The sequence below is a fragment of the Myxozyma melibiosi genome (genome assembly GCF_037950935.1).
Source record: "Myxozyma melibiosi strain Phaff 52-87 chromosome Unknown BZA70scaffold_4, whole genome shotgun sequence".
NCBI lineage: Eukaryota > Fungi > Ascomycota > Lipomycetes > Lipomycetales > Lipomycetaceae > Myxozyma > Myxozyma melibiosi.
In genome coordinates this window covers 929,803-949,814 of record NW_027042918.1, presented here as the reverse complement: position 1 = coordinate 949,814, position 20,012 = coordinate 929,803, and the positions used below count along the sequence as shown (strand labels likewise).

The following is a 20,012-nucleotide window of genomic DNA, read 5'->3' as shown; positions in this document are numbered from 1 at the left end:
CACAACCCTACACAAACCCTACACAAACCCTACACAAACCCTACACAAACCCTACACAAACCCTACACAAACCCTACACAAACCCTACACAAACCCTACACAAACCCTACACAAACCCTACACAAACCCTACACAAACCCTACACAAACGCTCTTTCTACCAGCTTAACCCTTACACTTACACAAGCGCTTAAACCCAACGCCAAAAGCGCTTAAAAAAACACAAACGTGTACAAGTGAAAAGTACAAGTTAAAAGCACTAGTCTAAAGTACAAGTTAAAAGCACAGAAAACAAGTTAAAAGTACACAGAAAACAAGTTAAAAGTACACAAAACGAGTTAAAAGTACAAGTTTGAGACACAAAACAAAAACACAAGTTAAGAGCACAAGCTAAAAGCACAAGTTAAAAGCACAAAAAACAGGTTAAAAGTACAAGTATGGAGTACAAGATAAAGGTACAAGTTAAAAGCATAAAAACAGATTAAAAGTACAGGTTTGAGGCACAAGTTAAAAGCGCAAGATAAAATCATAAGTTAAAAGTACAAAGTACAAGCACAAGTTGAAAGCACTAAAAACAAGTTAAAAGCACAAGCTAAAAGCACAAAAAACAAGTTAAAAGCACAAGCTAAAAGCACAAAAAACAAGTTAAAACTACAAGTTTGGAGTACAAGATAGAGACACAAGTTAAAAGCACAAGATAAAAGCACAGGTTAAAAGTACAAAGAACAAGTTAAAAGTACAAGTTTAAAGAGTTAAAAGTACAAGTTTAAAGAGTTAAAACATAATTCCAAAGTACAAAGCAGAAGAACTTGTACGGTACAAAGTTCAGTGTCAAATCTTCAATTATATATTAGAGTACAAAGTACAGGTGTACTCTCAAACCCGCAGAGTACGCTTTAGAACCACCAGTTAGATGTAGTATTTAAGCATAGAAGGTAACCATTAAAGCCTTGTATAAGCAGGTAGGGAAAGAGTAAAAAGAGAACTCATACAAAAGTTCAAAACAACAAGCTGACAAATATGTTGAAACGAAGTCTTAAACAACACCCAAATAAATTGAAAAAAAGGCAGATAAAGTCTAAGAGTACAGCACGTGTGAAGACAAAAAAACAGAGTCTCCAGAGCGTTATTGGTTGTTTTACAAACCAATTTCCAAGACTTTTGGTAAAAAATCAAATTAATTCTCTTAAGGTGTAAAGTGTGCTTACGTAAGGCCTGATGTAATTTACAATAATATTTGCGAAAATCAATTTAATTCTCTTAAGATCTCAGACACACAAACCCCTCGACTTTTAATGTCACGTGATACATTGTTGAATGGATGACTAACCAAAGTCCGCTTACATGCTAAACCCGGGGGCTCGTAGAGGCAAGTGCCTTCTCCCATACAAAAAGCGCGACATACAACAAAACCCGGCCAAAATCATGGCAAATCAATTCTAATTCAAAAACTAAAAACATTTGCCGTATAATCCAAGCTCAATAAACCCGCCAGACTATTCAAAAATCTGCAGAAAGGGCTGGAAAGTGGAAATCCCGGATTCCCACTTGCGCCATGTGGGAATCGAAGGCAAGCGGCGCAATGTCTTAACCGCGAGTCCCATAGACACCAAGTGGGAATACCGGAGTTTCCGGCATTCCGACATGCTCTGATACTGTGTGTCCGCTTACATGCCAAACCCGGGGGCTCGTAGAGGCGCTTACAAGGCCAAAGCCAAACCCGGGGGCTCGTAGAGGCAGCCCATCCAAAACAGCGCTCTACGCTCAAGCGGCCCAAAATGATCGCAAATCGACTCTAATTCAAAAACTAAAATAATCTGCATATAATAAGAGGTCGATAATACCGCTAGGCAGTCTAAAAATCTGCAGAAACGGGCTGGAAAGTGGAAATCCCCGGATTCCCACTTGCGCCATGTGGGAATCGAAGGCAAGCGGCGCAAACCTTAAGCGCGAGTCCCATACAAAGCAAGTGGGAAAACCGGATTTTCCGGCATTCCCACATGCTCTGATACTGTGTAGGCAAGCGGCGCAAACCTTAAGCGCGAGTCCCATAGAAAGCAAGTGGGAATACGGGATTTTCCGGCATTCCGGCATGCTCTGATACTGTGTAGAGTTAAAAGTACAAGTTTGAGACACAAAACAAAAACACAAGCTAAGAGCACAAGTTAAGAGCACAAGTTCAGAGCACAAGCTAAAAGCACAAGCTAAAAGCACAAGTTAAAAGCACAAAACACAAGTTAAAAGTACAAGTTTGAAGCACAGAATAATTAAAGCACCATTTAAGAGCACAAAGTACAGGCACCAGTTAAAAGCACAAGTTAAAAGTACAAAAAACAGGTTAAAAGTACAAGTTTGGAGTACAAGTTTGAAGTACAAGATAAAGGCACAAGTTAAACGCATAAAAAACAGATTAAAAGTACAGGTCTGAGGCACAAGTTAAAAGCGCAAGATAAAAGCATAAGTTAAGAGTACAAAGTACAAGCACAAGTTATAAGCACAAGTTGAAAGCGCACTAAAAACAAGTTAAAAGTACAAGCACAAGTTAAAAGCACAAAAAACAAGTTAAAAGTACAAGTTTGGAGTACAAGATAGAGACACAAGTTAAAAGCACAGGTTAAAAGTACAAAGAACAAGTTAAAAGTACAAAGAACAAGTTAAAAGTACAAGTTTAAAGAGTTAAAAGTACAAGTTTAAAGAGTTAAAACATAATTCCAAAGTACAAAGCAGAAGAACTTGTATGGTACAAAGTACAGTGTCAAATCCTCAATTATATATTAGAGTACAAAGTACTGGTGTACACTCAAGCCCGGAGAGTACGCTTTAGAACCACCAGTTAGATGTAGTATTTAAGCATAGAAGGTAACCATTAAAGCCTTGTATAAACAGGTAGGGAAAGAGTAGAAAGAAAACTCATACAAAAGTTGAAAAAAACAAAGCTGACAAATATGTTAAAACGAAGGCTTAAACAAAGCCGAACCAAATTGAAAAAGAGGCCGATCAAGTATAAGAGTACAGCACGTGTGAAGACAAAAAAACAGATTCGACAGAGCATTATTGGTTGTTTTACAAACCAATTTCCAAGACTCTTGGTAAACAATCAATTTAATTCTCTTAGCGTGTAAAGTGTGCTTACGGAAGGCCTGATGTAATTTACAATAATATTTGCGAAAATCAATTTAATTCTCTTAAGATCTCAGACACACAAACCCCTCGACTTTTAATGTCAGGTGATAAATTTTTGAATGGATGACTAACCAAAGTCAGACACACAAACCCCTCGACTTTTAATGTCACGTGATACATTCTTGAATGGATGACTAACCAAAGTCCGCTTACATGCCAAACCCGGGGGCTCGTAGAGGCACCCCATACAAAAAGCGCGACATACAACAAACCCGGCCAAAATCATGGCAAATCAATTCTAATTCAAAAAATAAAAACATTTGCCGTATAATCCAAGCTCAATAAACCCGCCATACTATTCAAAAATCTGCAGAAAGGGCTGGAAAGTGGAAATCCCGGATTCCCACTTGCGCCATGTGGGAATCGAAGGCAAGCGGCGCAATGTCTTAACCGCGAGTCCCATAGACACCAAGTGGGAATACCGGAGTTTCCGGCATTCCGACATGCTCTGATACTGTGTGTCCGCTTACATGCCAAACCCGGGGGCTCGTAGAGGCGCTTACATGCCAAACCCGGGGGCTCGTAGAGGCGCTTACAAGGCCAAAGCCAAACCCGGGGGCTCGTAGAGGCAGCCCATCCAAAACAGCGCTCTACGCTCAAGCGGCCCAAAATGATCGCAAATCGACTCTAATTCAAAAACTAAAATAATCTGCAAATAATAAGAGGTCGATAATACCGCTAGGCAGTCTAAAAATCTGCAGAAAGGGCTGGAAAGTGGAAATCCCCGGATTCCCACTTGCGCCATGTGGGAATCGAAGGCAAGCGGCGCAAACCTTAAGCGCGAGTCCCATAGAAAGCAAGTGGGAATACGGGATTTTCCGGCATTCCGGCATGCTCTGATACTGTGTAGGTCCCTCGCTCGCATGCTTCTTCATTGTGCCTCTCAACAACCCCGGCACGACCCGCCCTTGCGCTTCCCTAATCGACGCCATGCTCTCTCTCTCCACTCTTCCTTGACCTTGCCTCTCCTCCTCACGCTACCGCTCTTTATCCCTCGCTCACTTTTTTCGTTGTTGTCGTTCAACAACGCCGACACAACCCGCATTTGCGCTTCCTCAACTTCCTCGATGCAGACCCTGTCTCTTCTCACGCTATCGTTCCCTTGTCCCTTGCTTGCTCCTCTCGCTCTCGCTCTCACAAACCCTGCCCCACCGTGGGGAGTGTAACCTCACAGTACTGAACACAGTCATTCGCCTTTATCTTGTCCAGCTCTTGCACTTACCCAACACTCGCCTCCACCCCTACGTTTCACGGCTACGCCTTCGCTTCCACCCCCGCCTCGACCTTGACGTCCTTACGCTCCCTCGACACTGACGCTCTCCCTGCCTCTCATCACTCGCCCCCTTCCTTACCTCTCACGCTTCCGTTTTCCTACGTCTACGCTGCTGTTGTTGTTGCAAACTCACCTCACTGACTGTGCCCGTCTACAAACTCCCGGCTGAGTCAATCTGAACGCGCTCAACTACATTCACCTGCATTCTCCCGCCTTTTTTGCCCCTCGTTCTTACGCTTCCTCAACCTGGCTCATCGCTCTTACGCCAGACCCCACCTTTACCGGAGAGTATTTTTTGTTTTGTTGCTCCTTTACTTTCTTTTGTTTATGGGGCTCGTCTCCTGCTCTTGACCTTACCTAACGCTAACGCTATCTCTCATTACTCTTGCCTACACTGCCCCTCAACGCCTCAATCTGCTGATCAGCATCATCACCACAGTCGCCCATATGCATCCTCCAGCACTGCAGCTGCGTGGAGATTAGTCTGTTTTTGATTTCACTGTCCCTGTCCCCCAGATACAAGTCCTTTTCACTCCCTTGTCAAATCTGAATAGTTAATGAATTATTTATAATAATATACGCCCCAGTAGCGTGAGCGCGCTAGCCTTGCTATTCGATTTGCCTTTCTAGAAACCCGCCTTCCCTTGAAACCTCCACAGCCTACACCTGTGCTATCTACTCACTCCTCTCCTGAATTGTTCAACGCTTGTATGCTCCAACTACTCATTCATTCATATCTGCTGAACGCCTACGCTCTTGTAATACCACTCATTTTCTTCATCGTTCCTGCTCGCTTGATGTGCTCTTAGCTCTCGTCACTGCATTTGGCTACATTTCTTTCAACGCACTTCACACTTTGTCCAATGACCAGACGCTCACACTACTTTTCCTTGTCTCAACCCTTACGCTTCCTTCCCTTTTCACTACAACGTTCCTTGCAGATTCCCATACCAGTCCACTCAAACGCTCGTCTTTTTCAACAGTCTGTGTCCTCGTGTGACGCGCTTTCTGACAACCTCTCCAGCTCAAGCGCGCACACTCTTTCAAACCCAAGAGTATTCCGAACTCGTCGAACGCGTAGAGCACGCTTGTCAACCGAGCCGCCTCAACACCTAACCGCGCTGCTTTGTTTTCTTGTGTTTCTGTCCCCTTTGTCTTCTTCTTCGGCTGTTGTTTGATGTGTGTCGCTCTTCTGTTTCCGTGTTTCTCTTCCTCGTTTACGTTTCCTCGACGTTGACACTGACGCTACCCACCTGCACCACCCTCCCAAAGCTCGCGAGTGATCTCTTTAGCTCCTTACTGCGCTTACTGCACACTTGTTGGCAATGCCCATTGAGCACGTTACCCTAAAGCTACACTTGTTTGTCGCGCTTTTGTTTTCGTTTCTTGTCTTCTGTACTTCAGCTTACCCAACGCTGGCTCTGCTCTGCTCTGTTGCGTGCTGTTAGTCGCGCCTTTGCCATAGTCGTCTGGTTTGTACCCTTACGCTTACCCTGCGCACTTACGCTTCCTCTCCTCACTCTTGATCCTATTCCCATGCTTCCAGGTCCGTCCAGCTCACGCTTCCTAGCTCTTGTCTGGTCAAATCGCAACTTAACTTCTCGCTTCTTGTCGTTCCCACCTGCTGAGTGCCAACCTCCCTCCCGAGCCAGTGTTCGTAAGTGCGTCGAGCTGATCGAAGTTTCCGTTTCTTTCTTTCGTCCTTCACCCTTACGCTTCGTCGATGTTGACGCTGATACTGTCTCTTCATACCCTCGCGTTTACGCTTCGGTCTTTTCTCCTCCCATGCGTCGGTTCCCATACGTCTACGCCTTCTATTCCAGGATCAAACGAAATCGCAAACTCCCGGCTGAGTCCCACAGAGCGCGCCAAGTTGAAGGTCACTTGCCCACGTTGCCCACGCCCTTAAGGAGCGTTAAACTACTTTCTTCTGCTATTCTTTGGTCGTCGAGCTTTCGAATTTATTTCTTGTCCTCCGCCCTTGCGCTTACCCGACGCTTACAATGCTCGCCTGCCTACACTCATCCAACACCTACCCGACGCTACCTCTCCCTACACTCGCCTTTATGCCTACGCTTCCAAACCCGCCTTACTGACGCTTCTTCACCCCTCCTTCGACCGTTCACCCTATCGGCATTTAGCTGCGCACTTCTCAGCAACACCCCTGGTAGACGCGTCAAGCTGCGCCAAACTCTCCGAGAGCGCTGATTAGCACTTGTCAAAGCCGAGATCAGAGCGTCCACAACAATCTGCTGGTCGCTTGCTTCTACTCCTTTGACGCGCCATGTGTCTGCTGCTACTTTCGATGAACAATAACTCCTCTATCAACTGCTCTTCCTACTAGATCTCGAGAACGTAGTGAGTCCCGGTTCTCATGGGATTGTTGGAGCAGTGTTTACTATAAGGTATAATAATAATAATGATGATAATATATTTGATACAAAACAATGATTATACAAAAATCAAGAACGCCCCATAATACAATGCCGACAGCAGATGCTTGAGACAGGGCGACAGAAAGACAGACACACAGACAGAAAAAACAGATAAACGAGTGAGCGCGCGGAAATCAAAAGGATCAGACGGGTCGACAAGAGCTAGAGACGACACTCGTTGCGATCGTCCATGTGATGTTATCCTCCAAACCCATCCCCGTGATCAATCACTACTTGTAACTTCCGCAGAATCGAATTAACTAAAGGGGCAGCGTCTGTGGTCTCCTTCGCTACCAGACAAGCATCGTCGTCGTTTCACTGGGCGCAGGTCTGCATCTGCATCCGTGTCGGCGACGCGCTTGGCTGGATTAACCTGACTGCTCACAGACAAAGGAGATCCACCAGCGCCTAATTGTTCGTTATTTTCAACTGGGGTCTGTTGATGTTCCGGGTCATAAGACCGAGGCGCGTGCTCTGGGTGCACAATGTAGAAAACAGCTCTCATCTCATCGTACAGCATCTGGAACATTTTGCGCTGACTTGGCGTTAAAATTTTGAACCAGACTATCACTCTGCACACCCGGAACATATTGTAATGATCGTTGGGGGATAAGGAGCGCTCCAATGCATCCGAAAACACAGTGAAGCCGCCGTGGGCATGGGTTCTTCGGTATCCATGTTCCGGAACGCTCTCAGCATATTCAGGGCAGACGAGCTCATCCTCAAAGTATGACTTGTTCAATGAAGGGGTGACGATAACACTGAGCTTGTAGCCGTTGCCGACTTGATCGACTCTAGCAAGGCTGCCCAAGAAACGCTCGCAATCTTCGCGCATGAGCGTGTTTCCAAGCAGAGATAATTGATGGTGTAGGAGAGCGGCGTCGACCCATTCTTGTCTGATCTGTCTGTGGTCGAGGTCGATCGTGAGATAGATGGAGTACCAGCGACTGAGATGATTGACACGCTCGTAGTCGCGCATCAAGGTCGTCAAAGCAGAGCCCAATTGGCGAAGGCTGAGTCGACCATCTGCCACTGCAGTGAAGGGGACGGATTCGAACGAAGGGCAAGAACCGTTGGTATTTGTTGACAGAGACGAGAAGGTGACCGTGGACATGTTTTCATGAGTTAAGCGCCAGCCCTCTTTACTCAAAAGCCGCTCGGGATAGGGCGTGTTGACCATGCGTTCCAAGGCCTGTCGGGTGAGAGATCTTTGACGGTTCAAAAAATCGTTCAAGACCAGTGGGAGGTGGAGTTCAAAAGACTCCAACGTGCTGTGTGAGCCGGGAGGGAGCGGAATCCGCCGAACGAACGAACGGATCAAGGGGTTCGAGTGGTCTATGACTTCGCGTCCTTGAACAGGTTCGTACGCTGGTGGACTTTCCGTGGGCGGCACAGGATCGAGAAAAATGGAAGAGAAAAGAAGACCAAAAACAGCTTGTTCACTATGAAGATCAAAAGGAGCCATGGTCATTGCGAGAGCCGAAGGTTGGGGACGAGATGCTGATGAAAGGGAAAGATATTATGAAGCGGGGAGAGAGTAGGAAAGGAAAGAAGGGCGCGGGACGTACATTTTATAACCAGGCATAGCGAGCAAACAAGGCAGGAGGCCGCACATGGTAGCTAAAAATAAAGAGCAAAGAGTGGCTTCGTCAGGTACGGAAGGAAGGCCGTGATTGCTGTGCAAGCCGAAGCCTTGTTGACCGGAAACTAGCAAAATAGTCATTCTCCTTGCCGCCGGCCTCTCCTTTCCAGTCTCTTGTATTCGTAAAGCCGGCAACAATATATCCATACAGGCAGATTCGTTGTTTGAATTAAATCATGCACGATATATTATTGCTGCGACGGTACCTCGCGCTGTTCAAGCTGTTCTTGAACAAGAGAGAGTTGCTGGGAAGTGAGAGCATGGTCTCAGATAATTAGGGTTTGCCTTGTAGCAATCCCAGTCCCACCACTTCTTCAACTTTTGGCGACTTTAAGCACTGCTTTGCGCACTTCTGGAGACTTAGACCGGTACTTATGAATAAATAATAACTTAAAATGAATCTTGATATTAGAAACCATTAACTTGCTAATGTCGCATCTTGAGCTGAGCGCTGAGGACACCACTAGTGTGAATTATTTTATGGCGCTCCAGAGCAGAGAACTACACAAGGAATCACTGACAAACCTTGTGACATGCAGCTCTTCTCAGAATGTCATTGAGTATTGATGGATTTTTATAAGAGCAAAGGCTGGCGTCGATTAAATGCTGCGGTATTATACAGCGATCTACAAAGACGGCTACAGGAGATATAGATAAGGTGAAGGAAGCCACCAGCAATCAAATGGCATGAAGAGATGATCTCCACTGACTCCCGATATATTTAAAATTCGAATAAAGAGACAAAACGAATAGCAAAACCAAGAATCTAGAGACTGAAAGAAGCGATCAATCGATTGAGAACGACAGGAGCTATTACACACGCGAGAAACAAGCGGCAGAGCCTGAGAAATTATGACTCGTCTCCAGATCTGCGAGAGTCGGTATCTCTTTTTTCGGTTTTCGGCGGGATAAAAGATAAGGCTGATCCACAGAGAAGGATGGAGGGTATTCCGAGTTGGTACTTTGCAGAGGCCAAGGATTAAACATTCAGTGACGCCCGTACAGCAGGGAGAAGGGTGCAGACAGACAGTAGCGTTACTTCTTGAACAGATACCAGCATCTAGTTCGATGAGATGACGTTAGCAAGGGTATCTTGTACAATGGCATATGACAGATATACAGTCGAGGTGGACTACTTCTCTCTTGACGTTGGCTGCTATACAGCGAAGCCTTGACAACCAGCGACTGAAAATCTTTTCCAGAAAGCACGACCATAGGCAGTCTGGAATAAAAACCCGGACTCGATCCTGCGATCCATCCGTTGCCCAGCTTTGATGTGATCTTTCCGTTGTGCTCCGCTGTCGTAGTGTTCGTCGCGATCGCGGGGCGGATGACGTCCGTTGTCTCCTCCCTCGGCCATCGAGTTACTTTGTGATAAAGAGAGCGAGTGAGGAGGTGTGCGTTGGATTCGGTCGGCTATCGTGCTTGAAGCTCGCAGCAGCACGTTGTGATGCTCAAGAGATCGTGTTTTCTTCTTGCCGCCAGCCATTGTTTGGGTAGGGAAACGGGGAAGGTGGCTGCTGAGGTGACGAAGTAGTGAGCTGTGAAGAGGAATGGGGATGAATGGAATGAGCGAAGCCTTATGTGTTGACCATCTGTGCCTTGTTCGAACAAGGGCGGCCTTGTATCTGAGCTGAGTTTTGTAAAGACGGTTGGAGATTGAACAAAGAGATATCTACACGAACCCCTGAAATAATGCAAGCGAGCTTTCGATGACCATCTCTGCTTTTCCAGTTGCGGCTCCAAACGTTCAGGAGAGCTGATACCCAACGAGGGAGAACAGAACGAGCGCTACTACTACTACTACTACACTACTACACTACTACAACACTGTGTCGTAGCGGTAATCAATCACGTGACTATGATTTAACAGGTGACAAAAGCCTTGTTGACCTCGAAACGCGTCCTTACGAGCAACAAGGCCGCCCGCCTTTGTTTGAACAAGGCGGCAATGGAAAATATAAAGTCCGCTCTCCCGCCGCTCTCTCTCTTCTCCTCTTCTTCCTCACCTCTCACTACTTCCAGAACTTCAGCAACACCCACCCTTCCCGTGCTTTTTCAACAATGGTTTTCGGCCAGAGGGGAGCACGCCCCTCCAGTGCATCGCATACTGCTGCTGCGTTCTACATGCACCGTCGCTGCCGACATCTCCCTACATACGCGCAACCGCGGCTCGAATCTGCTTTTGCGGGCTATCCGACGACCGAGAGAGGCTACGGACGCTCTCAGCCCAGCACTTGCTTCGCCGCCCACGACGACGACGACTTGATCCCCGAAGTGATACAATCCCCGGTCTTTAACGTGGATCTCTCTCGCATCCGCCTCAACGACGCCCTGATATTTCACGGGCTCGACTTTGTCTACGACAACTTCGCCTCTCGTATCGACAAAAGGCAACATAAGGACCAGCTAGGCACCGGACCATCCTACGGATTTCTGTTTTTAACTGCCTATGATCGTGCTTTGTTTATAAAGATTTTCAATCGCTGGTCAAGGCTTCGCTACAATAGCGGCCAACGTATGTATATGCCCTTGTTAGTTTTACTTTGCAACTCTCCGACTGACCCTTGTTGCACTTTCTAGTCCACCCTTTCTGCAGCATATATATCCACCCTGGAACGAACCAGAAGAGTCCTATACTTCGACTACTGTTCAGGCTAATACCCCAACATCCGATGAGAGAAGTGGTCTACCCCTCCTCGTTTCTGTCTTATACCCATTGTACAGGAACCCTTGCTGAAGTCATCTCATCGCACCACATGTTGGTATCTGCCTCAAGAAGTAACCCACCTGTCTGTCTGCACCACCATCTTCCCTGCTGTACGGTCGCCTATGGATGTTAAAACCAATGGCCTCTGCAATGTACTGCTCGGAATACCCTCTCTTTTTTTCTGTGAAATAGGGTTATCTTTGATCCCGCCAAATACCAAAAAAAAAGAAACAATCACCTAATCGCGCAGAGCTGGAGGCGAATCACTCACTGGGCTCTGTCGCTTGATTCTCCCGCGCGTATATCACGCTTTTCAAGTCCTCGTCGGACCCCTTTCCAAATCTTTTCAGTTTCGTTTTTGCTTTTCATCAATATTATTACCAACGGGTTGTCACTAGGGATCATGTCTGAACCGCATTTGATTGCTAGTGTCTACCTTTTTTTTTTTTTCAAATCGCTCCTCTCCTGTAGAAAACACATGTTGATCCCATAACGCACCGACACTTCCTCTGTACTTCCCTATCATCCATCATCCATCCTGTATTATTATCACTCCTCCAGAATCTCCGCGTTGTCGATGATTACACTACCGCTGGAGGTTGATGGCGCGCATGCGGCTCAGGTCTGTAGACCGATTGTCGCTAGGAGAATTACAATCTGCGTCTTCCGTGCTGATGATGATGCCGCCATCTCCTCCGGACTACTTCAAAAACCGTGCAATATCCCTGCTGGCTAGCTACTGCTTGGGATGAATCTCTTTCTGTACTTCACAGAGTAGAATTGAAATCGCAGAGCCCAGTCTCTTTCTATATATGCAATCGCTTTATTCCCATACTCCACCTTCAACGCGAGGCTGTATTCAGAATTCCGACCGAGCTACCCGCTGACTACCCACCACAAAGATCCCAGGAACCTTTTAGTCGGTATCAAGGGTGCGATCCAGGCGCAGTCAGCATTCCATCACAAGTCTCTTTACACTCTTTGTTGACAGTGATCCTTCCTATAGACAACACCATTCTGCTATCGCTCTGCGCTCAAGCTTGCCAGCCCATTCGACATCCGCGTTTTGAGGAGTTCTGTCTCTGAAGGGTTTGTGTACTTTCCAAGAGTCTTGCTCACCACTGAGCTCTTCGCTGCTGCAGGCATGGGTGTGGTGGACCAAGTTCTGCTAGATGGGCTCAATCGTCGTCCGGGCGAGCTTTTCATATTGGCGGTAGCTTACAGAAAAATCAGCTTCTGATTTTTTGCCCCTCCCAGTAGTTTGTCATATGTTTTATAGCTATTTATATGGCCTTGTGCATTTGCAGATGTGCGTTGATGAAAATTATATTTTATGACACGACTTTACAACTGCGAAACACTGAGGGGTGCGAAGACTCCCGAATACAAAAACCCCGATCGCCAGAGACAAACTCCTAACACAAGACTCCGTTGCTTCCAACCTATCAAACATTCGACTCAGCTCCCTCCAAATGATGAACTTGCTCCTTTGCTTCAGCAAGCACATCTTCGTTTTCGTATCGAAAGCGCGCGTTTTCTTTCAGCTGATCTTCGATACTCCTGACAAACTCCTTTTTCACAGAATCCTTGACAACCTCGAAGATTGCCGGTCGTCGGCCGCCTTCTCTATCGGCGAAAAGTAGATCGACGACTTCAAGAGGTCTCTGCGACGTCTCTGGGTAAAAGAAGTAAACGATGGGGATAGTAACATAGTTGAAGATCATAAAGACGATGTAGGACTTGTAGCCGATGTTGTCGATCATCACAGGAGTTATCATGACCACGGTGAACGTAAAGAGCCACTGCGACACGACGGCCAAAGCTCCACCACGAAGACGGAGCTTCAGGGGCAAAAGCTCGGAAGGGTAAACCCACATATTTGACTGCCAGCCAAGCGTGAAGAATGTGTGGAAGATATAAAGAACGGCGGCGGCGGCGTATCCCGTACCTTTTGTGTTGACACCCACGAAGACGGCTGAAAGCATCATACAGGTTCCCATGCCGGCTGAGCCGATCATAAACAGCTTTCTGCGACCAACACGGTCGACGGTCCACCAAGGAATAAGAGACGACAGAAAGTAGTAAACCTGTAAGCCTCCGGACACTAGCATGGCGTTGTGGTTGGACATTCCGATGGAGACTTCAAAGACATAAGGACCGAGAGAGGACATGACGTTGACACCCGACATTTGCTGGAAGAAGTTTGCAGAGAAGGCGATAGCGACACGGGTAAATCCAGAGATTCCGTTATCGTGAAACACATCGGACCAGCTTCCGACCTCTTCAGACTCCACAGCAATCGCGTACTCAATCTCTTTGATCTCATATGCAATCTTCTCGTCGTCCGGCCATCCGTCACGAAGGGCGGCCAGAGCGTAGTTTGCAGCCTCGTTCTTGCCTACTGATGCAAGGTATCGAGGAGACTCGGGAAGAAATGGCAGAAACGAAATGACGGCACCGGCCAAAAGAACCTGGAAAGAAATTGGGAAGCGCCACTGCACGGAGCCAGTATGATTCGTGGTCATACCGTAGACGAGCCAGTTCGAAATGATGAGTCCAATGATGAGATTAGACAGCTGCATGGCCATCATACGACCGCGCGATTTGGGGACGGTGCATTCAGCGAGCCAGATAGGAATAACGGTAGTGGCAATTCCAAGGCCGAACCCTGAGATGATGCGGCCAACAATCAGTTGGGCTATACCGAATGAAGTCGTCTGGATGATAGCGCCGATGATGACGATAACGAGACCCATGGTATTTGCCGGCTTTCGTCCGCCAAGGTAGTCTGCCATCAAATATTGAAACAAGGCACCAAACGTGGCACCCACCTCATACGAGGCCACGATAAACCCAAGGAACGTTGCGCCGGGATTGCCAAAGTCGTTCAAGAACTGCGTGTTCGTGGTGAGGCCGCCCATGAAGCCCAAGTCATAGCCGAACAAGAGAAAGCCGACGGAAGAGCAGAAGGTGACGGCATAAAGAAGATTCTGGCCGCGCAAGCCAGCAAACGAGGGCGGCTTGCCAGTATGGCTTCTGGTGTCGGGTGCTGGTTCGGGCTGCACCACGGTTGCGTCTTTGCTTTCAGGGGCTGAGGGTGATTCGGTAGACATAGACGTGCTGGAAGACGCAAGCGGCCTGAATAGTGATAATGGATGTGATAATGAACGAGACGGTAAGGAATAGAAACTGAGAATATGCCTGGGATTAGCCGCTAGATATAGAAGAGGCCGTCGGATCAGTACACGGGAGGAGGTAAACATCGGCGATACGCCCACAACAAGGACCGGGCCATCGTCCGTTCGAGGCGATGCATTGCAGCCGATCAAACGAGGTACGCCAAAAAATTAACTGTAGACTGAGTTGGAAGATAATTAAATCCACGTCTTGGAGCTTTGTGACGCGAGCTCAGTGAACAAAACTGGGATTTTGCTGTATTTTAGGGCGCGGAACGAGGCCACGCTCTCGAATCTAGAACAATGCGGGGAAATACGAACTCTATCCCCGCGCTCTGACGTTGACCAGCAATACAGGATCTGCCTCCCGAGTTTTCAGTAGTTATAATGGCTTGTAAAGAGCTATTGTCCATCGCAATCATCTCTGCCAGATCGCCAGCACGCTGTAGTGCTTCTCACATTATCTGGCACGTGCTGACCATGTGCACTTACAGGTCCTCCTTTGAACTATCGATGCAGCGGCGTTATCACAGCAGCGCGAGGTGGTCTCATCACGGAATCCCCAGGATTGAGGAGTCGGTTAACGAGAAAATAGTGTTTGATGCGCTGATAATCTAATAAATGCCGAGACTTTGGCACCTGAGATTGCGCAAGGCAAGTACCTGGTACCGTCGTGTCCCTAATCCTGCCAGGTTGACTTTTTATACTTAATATCTTGCTCTGTACATCGTCGCTTCAGCTTTCATGCGCGTAGTGCATCATCCTGTAGAATATGGCAGGACCAAATCATCTCAGTACTTCACTTCAAGACAGTATGTTTGTGTATAGGTTGGTGTGGTTTACACAAACCATGAACCAGGAGAATGTAGACTCACATCTGAGGTGGAGTTCAACTACACGACCTTACTGTTGCACTTGATGTCGAGAGGCCATAGACAAAGCCATTGTATTTTTGATTTAAAAATCCGAGAGTCAATTGTTATGTGCTTACAAAGCGTGATTTAGCGATCATAAGCAAACATTAAGAAACTCTCGTTTAATAATATACCGTGACATCTGTTAGGCGAAATGGCGGCAATCTATCGCAAATCTCAATCTCTCGTCGAGGTTGACTACCATTGAAACATGCTGAAATATACAAATTATATTTTAAACTAAACTGGACTTGCTGTACATGTAAAAGACAAATGCAAACAAAATGATTAAACCTGCAATGCCGGATCCTTCTCCAGATGCATAGCCTCTGCCTTCGTCTCATCGATGATGTTTTCATTCTCATCCCGCAGTCTCGAGTTCTCCTTCAGCTGCTCCTCGATGCTGCGAGCAAATTCGGGATTCGTGGAGTTCTTGACAACCTCAAAGATGGTCGGGCGGGTTCCATCCTCCTTATCAGCAAAGAGCAAGTCGATGACCTCCAATGGCTGTCGCGACGTCTCAGGGTAGCAGAAGTACACGAGGGGCAGGGTGCAGAGGTTGAAGATGGCAAAGACAATATATGACTTGTAACCAATGTTGTCAATCATAACCGGAGTGATCTCGACAACGACAAAGGTAAACATCCACTGAGAAACCACGGAGAGTGCACCACCACGCAGACGGAGTCTAAGAGGAAGCAACTCAGAGGGGTATACCCACATATTCGACTGCCATCCAAGAGTGAAGAAAGAGTGGAAGATGTAAAGCACAGCAGCGGCCGCATAACCGGTTCCCTTGGTGTTGACGCCGACGAAGATGGCCGAGAGGGTCATGCAAGAAAACATGCCGATAGAGCCAGTCAAGAAGAGCTTGCGACGACCAAACTTGTCGACAGCGTACCACGGCACCAAGGACGACAGAAAGTACCAGACCTGCAAACCGCCGGAGACAAGCATAGCGTTGTGCGACGACATGCCGATCGAGTTCTCAAAGACATAGGGACCAAGAGACGACATGACATTGACACCTGACATCTGCTGGAAGAAATTGGCAGAGAAGGCAATAGCAACCCGGGTGAAGCCAGAGATGCCGTTGTCGTGGAAAATATCAGACCATCCACCAACATCCTCAGACTCGACAGCGATCGCGTACTTGATCTCCTTAAACTCGTAGGCAATCTCAGGAGTCTCAGGAAAGCCGCCACGCAAAGCAGCAAGAGCATACTCGGCCTCCTCATTCTTACCAGCCGAAGCAAGATAACGAGGCGACTCGGGTAGCCATGGGATCAATGCAAGCACAAAGATTGCAAACACGATCTGGAAACCGCAAGGCAGGCGCCACTGAATTGATCCAGTGTGATGCTCGGCCATACCGTAGTCGAGCCAGTTTGCGATAATCAGACCGAGAATCATAGTCGAGAGCTGCATAGCCATCATGCGACCACGCGACTTGGGAACAGTGCACTCCGAAAGCCAAATAGGGATGACGGTGGTGACGACACCGAGACCAAGACCGGCGACGATGCGACCGGCAATGAACTGGCCTTGAGAGAACGACGAGGTCTGGATAGCGGCACCGACAATAAGAGTGCTGATGCCAATAATGTTGTTGTTCTTGCGTCCACCAAAGTAGTCGCCGACGGCAAACTGCGCGAGAGCGCCGAACATGGCGCCGACTTCGTACGCCGAGACCAAGAATCCGAGAAGAGTAGAGTTGGGGTTACCGAACTGGTTGAGAAACTCGGTGTTGGTGGTCAGGCCACCCATGAAGCCAAGATCATATCCAAAGAGGAGGAAGGAGACTGAACAGCATAGAGTGACGGCGTAGAGAAGAGGCTGGCCTTTCAGACCCAGGTAGGAAGGCGAGCCGGTGGTGTTTGTTTCGGCCATGGCGACCCAGATGTACTGCACGAGATGGAAAGTAAAGACTAAAGGAAGGTAAAGCCGAATGGTTAGCCAAATTGAGAAAAGCAACGAAGCAGCTAGTAACTGCAGATCTGGGGGTCTGAAGTACCTGGTACGAAGAAGACGAGAAGGCGGGGATGGAGGACTGAAAAATTAAGACGAGAGCGGGCGACGCGGGGCCTCTTATTATTTCCCCATTTTCGAGCATGCACCAGGACCGGACAAGCTACCGCGCGCGTAAGGTTTGTGCCCAGGTTTGCGCGCACATCCACCGGAAGGATGGTTGACAGGGGAAGGAGTCTCGGCCAAGAAAATTGACTAAAACTAGATTGCGGGGGTTCCCGAGCGTACCAACCTTGCGACGCGGGGGAGTGCATTCTCACCCACAATTAACCTGTTCGCGGGGAAGCTCCCGACACTGTCAGTCGGGATCTCAGCCGGCCCACGATTAGAGTTTTTGCTAGGGTCTGTGCCTGCACAACTCTCGCAACGTCGCGGCTTCTACGGCGACATGTCCGATTGTTCCTGATCATGATCGCGAAAGAAGTTCCGGCGAGTTCACCACCTGGATAATTGTTATAGATATATCCAGCCTCTCCCGATTTCAGTGGGACGCGCAGTTTCTCGATCAGCAGATATATCAGATTTGTCTACTGTAAATCTCATTCATCCCTCAACAAAATGACGAAGCTTATCCAAGTCGATCTGGCAAAGGAGGTTGTCGATATCGCCTACGCTAAATCGATCCGCACGACCAAGGAACCCGCGTTTGTGGCCTACGATCCAGTATTTGCTGATTTGCTTGGTGCAGATGCTGAGATCACAGCTGTTGAGACAAGGGCTGACGACATGTTTGCACACGAAGCCGGTGTGTACGTCAAGCGCACGAACTCGGTCTACTTCACTGCCAACTTTCAGACGTCGAATCCCGTTGCCTGCTACGCGGTCGACTGCACCGATCACTCGAAGATCACCAAGGTTGAGTATCCCGAGGTAATTCAGGCGAACGGAGCGTGCGCATACAAGGACTGTGTTCTGTACTGCTCTCAGGGCGACCAGACGCACCCGTCCGCTCTCGTGCTCGCGGATCCAGTCAGCAGCACGTCTGAGGTCCTCATCAACAACTTCCACGGCCGCCAGTTCAATTCGATCAACGACGTCGTGATCCACCACCCCTCAGGGGATATCTGGTTCACAGACCCAACCTACGGCTACGAACAGGCCTTCCGACCGCCGCCAGTGCTGCCCAACCAAGTCTACCGATTCGTGCCCTCGACCAAGGAGATTTACTGCGTCGCCGACGGTTTCGAGCAATGCAACGGACTGTGCTTCTCGCCCGACTACAAGACTCTCTACGTCACCGACACCGGCGCCGTGCAGGCACACGCCGGCCCTGGCGATGGACACTCGTTCTCGACCAACCTGCGCAAGCAAGCTACCATCTACGCCTATGACGTCACCTCCGGCAACGGCATCCCCTCGCTCTCGAATCGTCGCACTTTTGCGTTCACCGACACCGGAATCCCCGACGGAATCAAGTGCGACGAGGCAGGGAACGTGTACTCTGGCTGCGGAGACGGTGTTCACGTGTGGAATCCGGCCGGGAAGCTTATTGGAAAGATAGTTGTCGGCGGAGTGGCCGCGAACTTCTGCTTCGTCAAGGGAGGCATGTGGATCTTTGGCGAGCACACATTATTCTGGGTCAAAATGCGCTCGAAGGGCACGCTCGTCAGTATTGAATGCGAGTAGGACGGGTACGAGGTCGATCCTGAATGTGGGCTGTGGGCTCTCGATGCTGGATTAGGCAGTTCCGAGGTATTTGGTTTGTGGTGGAAAAGTCAAATTTATTTCTATATCAACGCCGGAAGACTGGCTCTCGTGGGTTTTCCATGTTATCACAATGTACATAATCATCTACGGAAACATGCTGTTTTGTTTGTTATACTAGTTTTCAGTCGAGTGCTCGAGAGAAATATCTTCTACTGTTGTGTAGGTGAAGTGTATGGCTGGCGGTCGCATCCATCGTCAACGCCGCAGCTTGGCTTTTGCTAGGGCGGCCCAGCTCCTTGCCACTTTTCTGCCCATCCATAACAAGTTCTTCCGCAAAGAGTCACGCGAATGCGTCACGCGAATGCATCACGCGAATGCATCCCGATAACGGAAGGAAGATAGTAATGCCGTAGCCGAAACACCAGATGACGCCCCTTCCGACTAGCCGACGGTTCTTGGTTTAGTTGTATCTACAAATCAGGCAAGTTTACGCCCGTCTCTGGGGCCTGCTGGGCTGGCTGTTTCATTCTGTCCGGGTTCTTTCCGATAGATTGACCTCGACCCCGCATGATCATTCACTTTGAAACAGCACAGAATGTTCTACTGTAGGGTCTATTCTCAGTAAGATGTTGCTCTCTTGGTAACCTGCCGGAGATATCACAGTATCGTCTCTGTCCCTCCGAATCATACAGTCTGTCATAGCCAAAATAGATTAATCATCATCATTATAATAACTAGTTGCTGCACGTGGACTCCAAAATAGATATCTCATCATCACCGTCTCTCCGGATCATGACTCGCCCACGATCCGCCGTTAAGCAGCTGTACTCGCCTGCAGACCACCGTCTGGCGCTTGACTCTTGTCTTGGCCTCTTTAGAGATGCATGATAGCTGATGTCTAGTGGTTCTGCAGAATAGTCGAGACGCGATCCCGCTCTAACGAGGGCCTACTGTACGCAGGCAGCCTTATCGGCTAGCCCCACGCGATGGACACATCTATCATCT

General features: G+C 48.2%; 6 protein-coding genes across 6 annotated transcripts; 2 read left to right on the top strand and 4 right to left on the bottom strand.

Annotated features, from left to right (window-relative positions):
• Positions 1–6,962: 6,962 nt before the first annotated feature.
• Positions 6,963–8,340, bottom strand: BZA70DRAFT_277727 (uncharacterized protein). Its single transcript, XM_064912487.1, has one exon. It carries the CDS (start codon positions 8,068–8,070, stop codon positions 7,147–7,149), a length of 924 nt encoding a protein of 307 aa, XP_064769050.1. The 5' UTR covers positions 8,071–8,340; the 3' UTR covers positions 6,963–7,146.
• Positions 8,341–9,242: 902 nt separating this feature from the next.
• Positions 9,243–10,021, bottom strand: BZA70DRAFT_277723 (uncharacterized protein; the record flags this gene model as incomplete). The annotated part of the gene is made up of 2 exons (XM_064912486.1): positions 9,243–9,592; positions 9,712–10,021. Coding segments are annotated over 2 exons (660 nt in total), but the record flags the coding sequence as incomplete, so codon positions are not given.
• Positions 10,022–10,596: 575 nt separating this feature from the next.
• Positions 10,597–11,978, top strand: BZA70DRAFT_289190 (uncharacterized protein; the record flags this gene model as incomplete). The annotated part of the gene is made up of 3 exons (XM_064914095.1): positions 10,597–11,050; positions 11,116–11,182; positions 11,804–11,978. 3 exons carry the CDS (start codon positions 10,597–10,599, stop codon positions 11,976–11,978), a joined length of 696 nt encoding a protein of 231 aa, XP_064769048.1.
• Positions 11,979–12,687: 709 nt separating this feature from the next.
• On the bottom strand, positions 12,688–14,355 carry BZA70DRAFT_289189 (putative hexose carrier protein; the record flags this gene model as incomplete). Its single annotated transcript, XM_064914094.1, has 1 exon — positions 12,688–14,355. One exon carries the CDS (start codon positions 14,353–14,355, stop codon positions 12,688–12,690), a length of 1,668 nt encoding a protein of 555 aa, XP_064769047.1.
• Positions 14,356–15,620: 1,265 nt separating this feature from the next.
• On the bottom strand, positions 15,621–17,222 carry BZA70DRAFT_237322 (putative hexose carrier protein; the record flags this gene model as incomplete). Its single annotated transcript, XM_064910411.1, has 1 exon — positions 15,621–17,222. The coding sequence occupies one exon, from the start codon at positions 17,220–17,222 to the stop codon at positions 15,621–15,623; it is 1,602 nt and encodes a 533-aa protein (XP_064769046.1).
• A 696-nt stretch (positions 17,223–17,918) lies between these two features.
• Positions 17,919–18,986, top strand: BZA70DRAFT_237856 (putative lactonohydrolase; the record flags this gene model as incomplete). The annotated part of the gene is made up of 1 exon (XM_064910425.1): positions 17,919–18,986. One exon carries the CDS (start codon positions 17,919–17,921, stop codon positions 18,984–18,986), a length of 1,068 nt encoding a protein of 355 aa, XP_064769045.1.
• Positions 18,987–20,012: the final 1,026 nt, after the last annotated feature.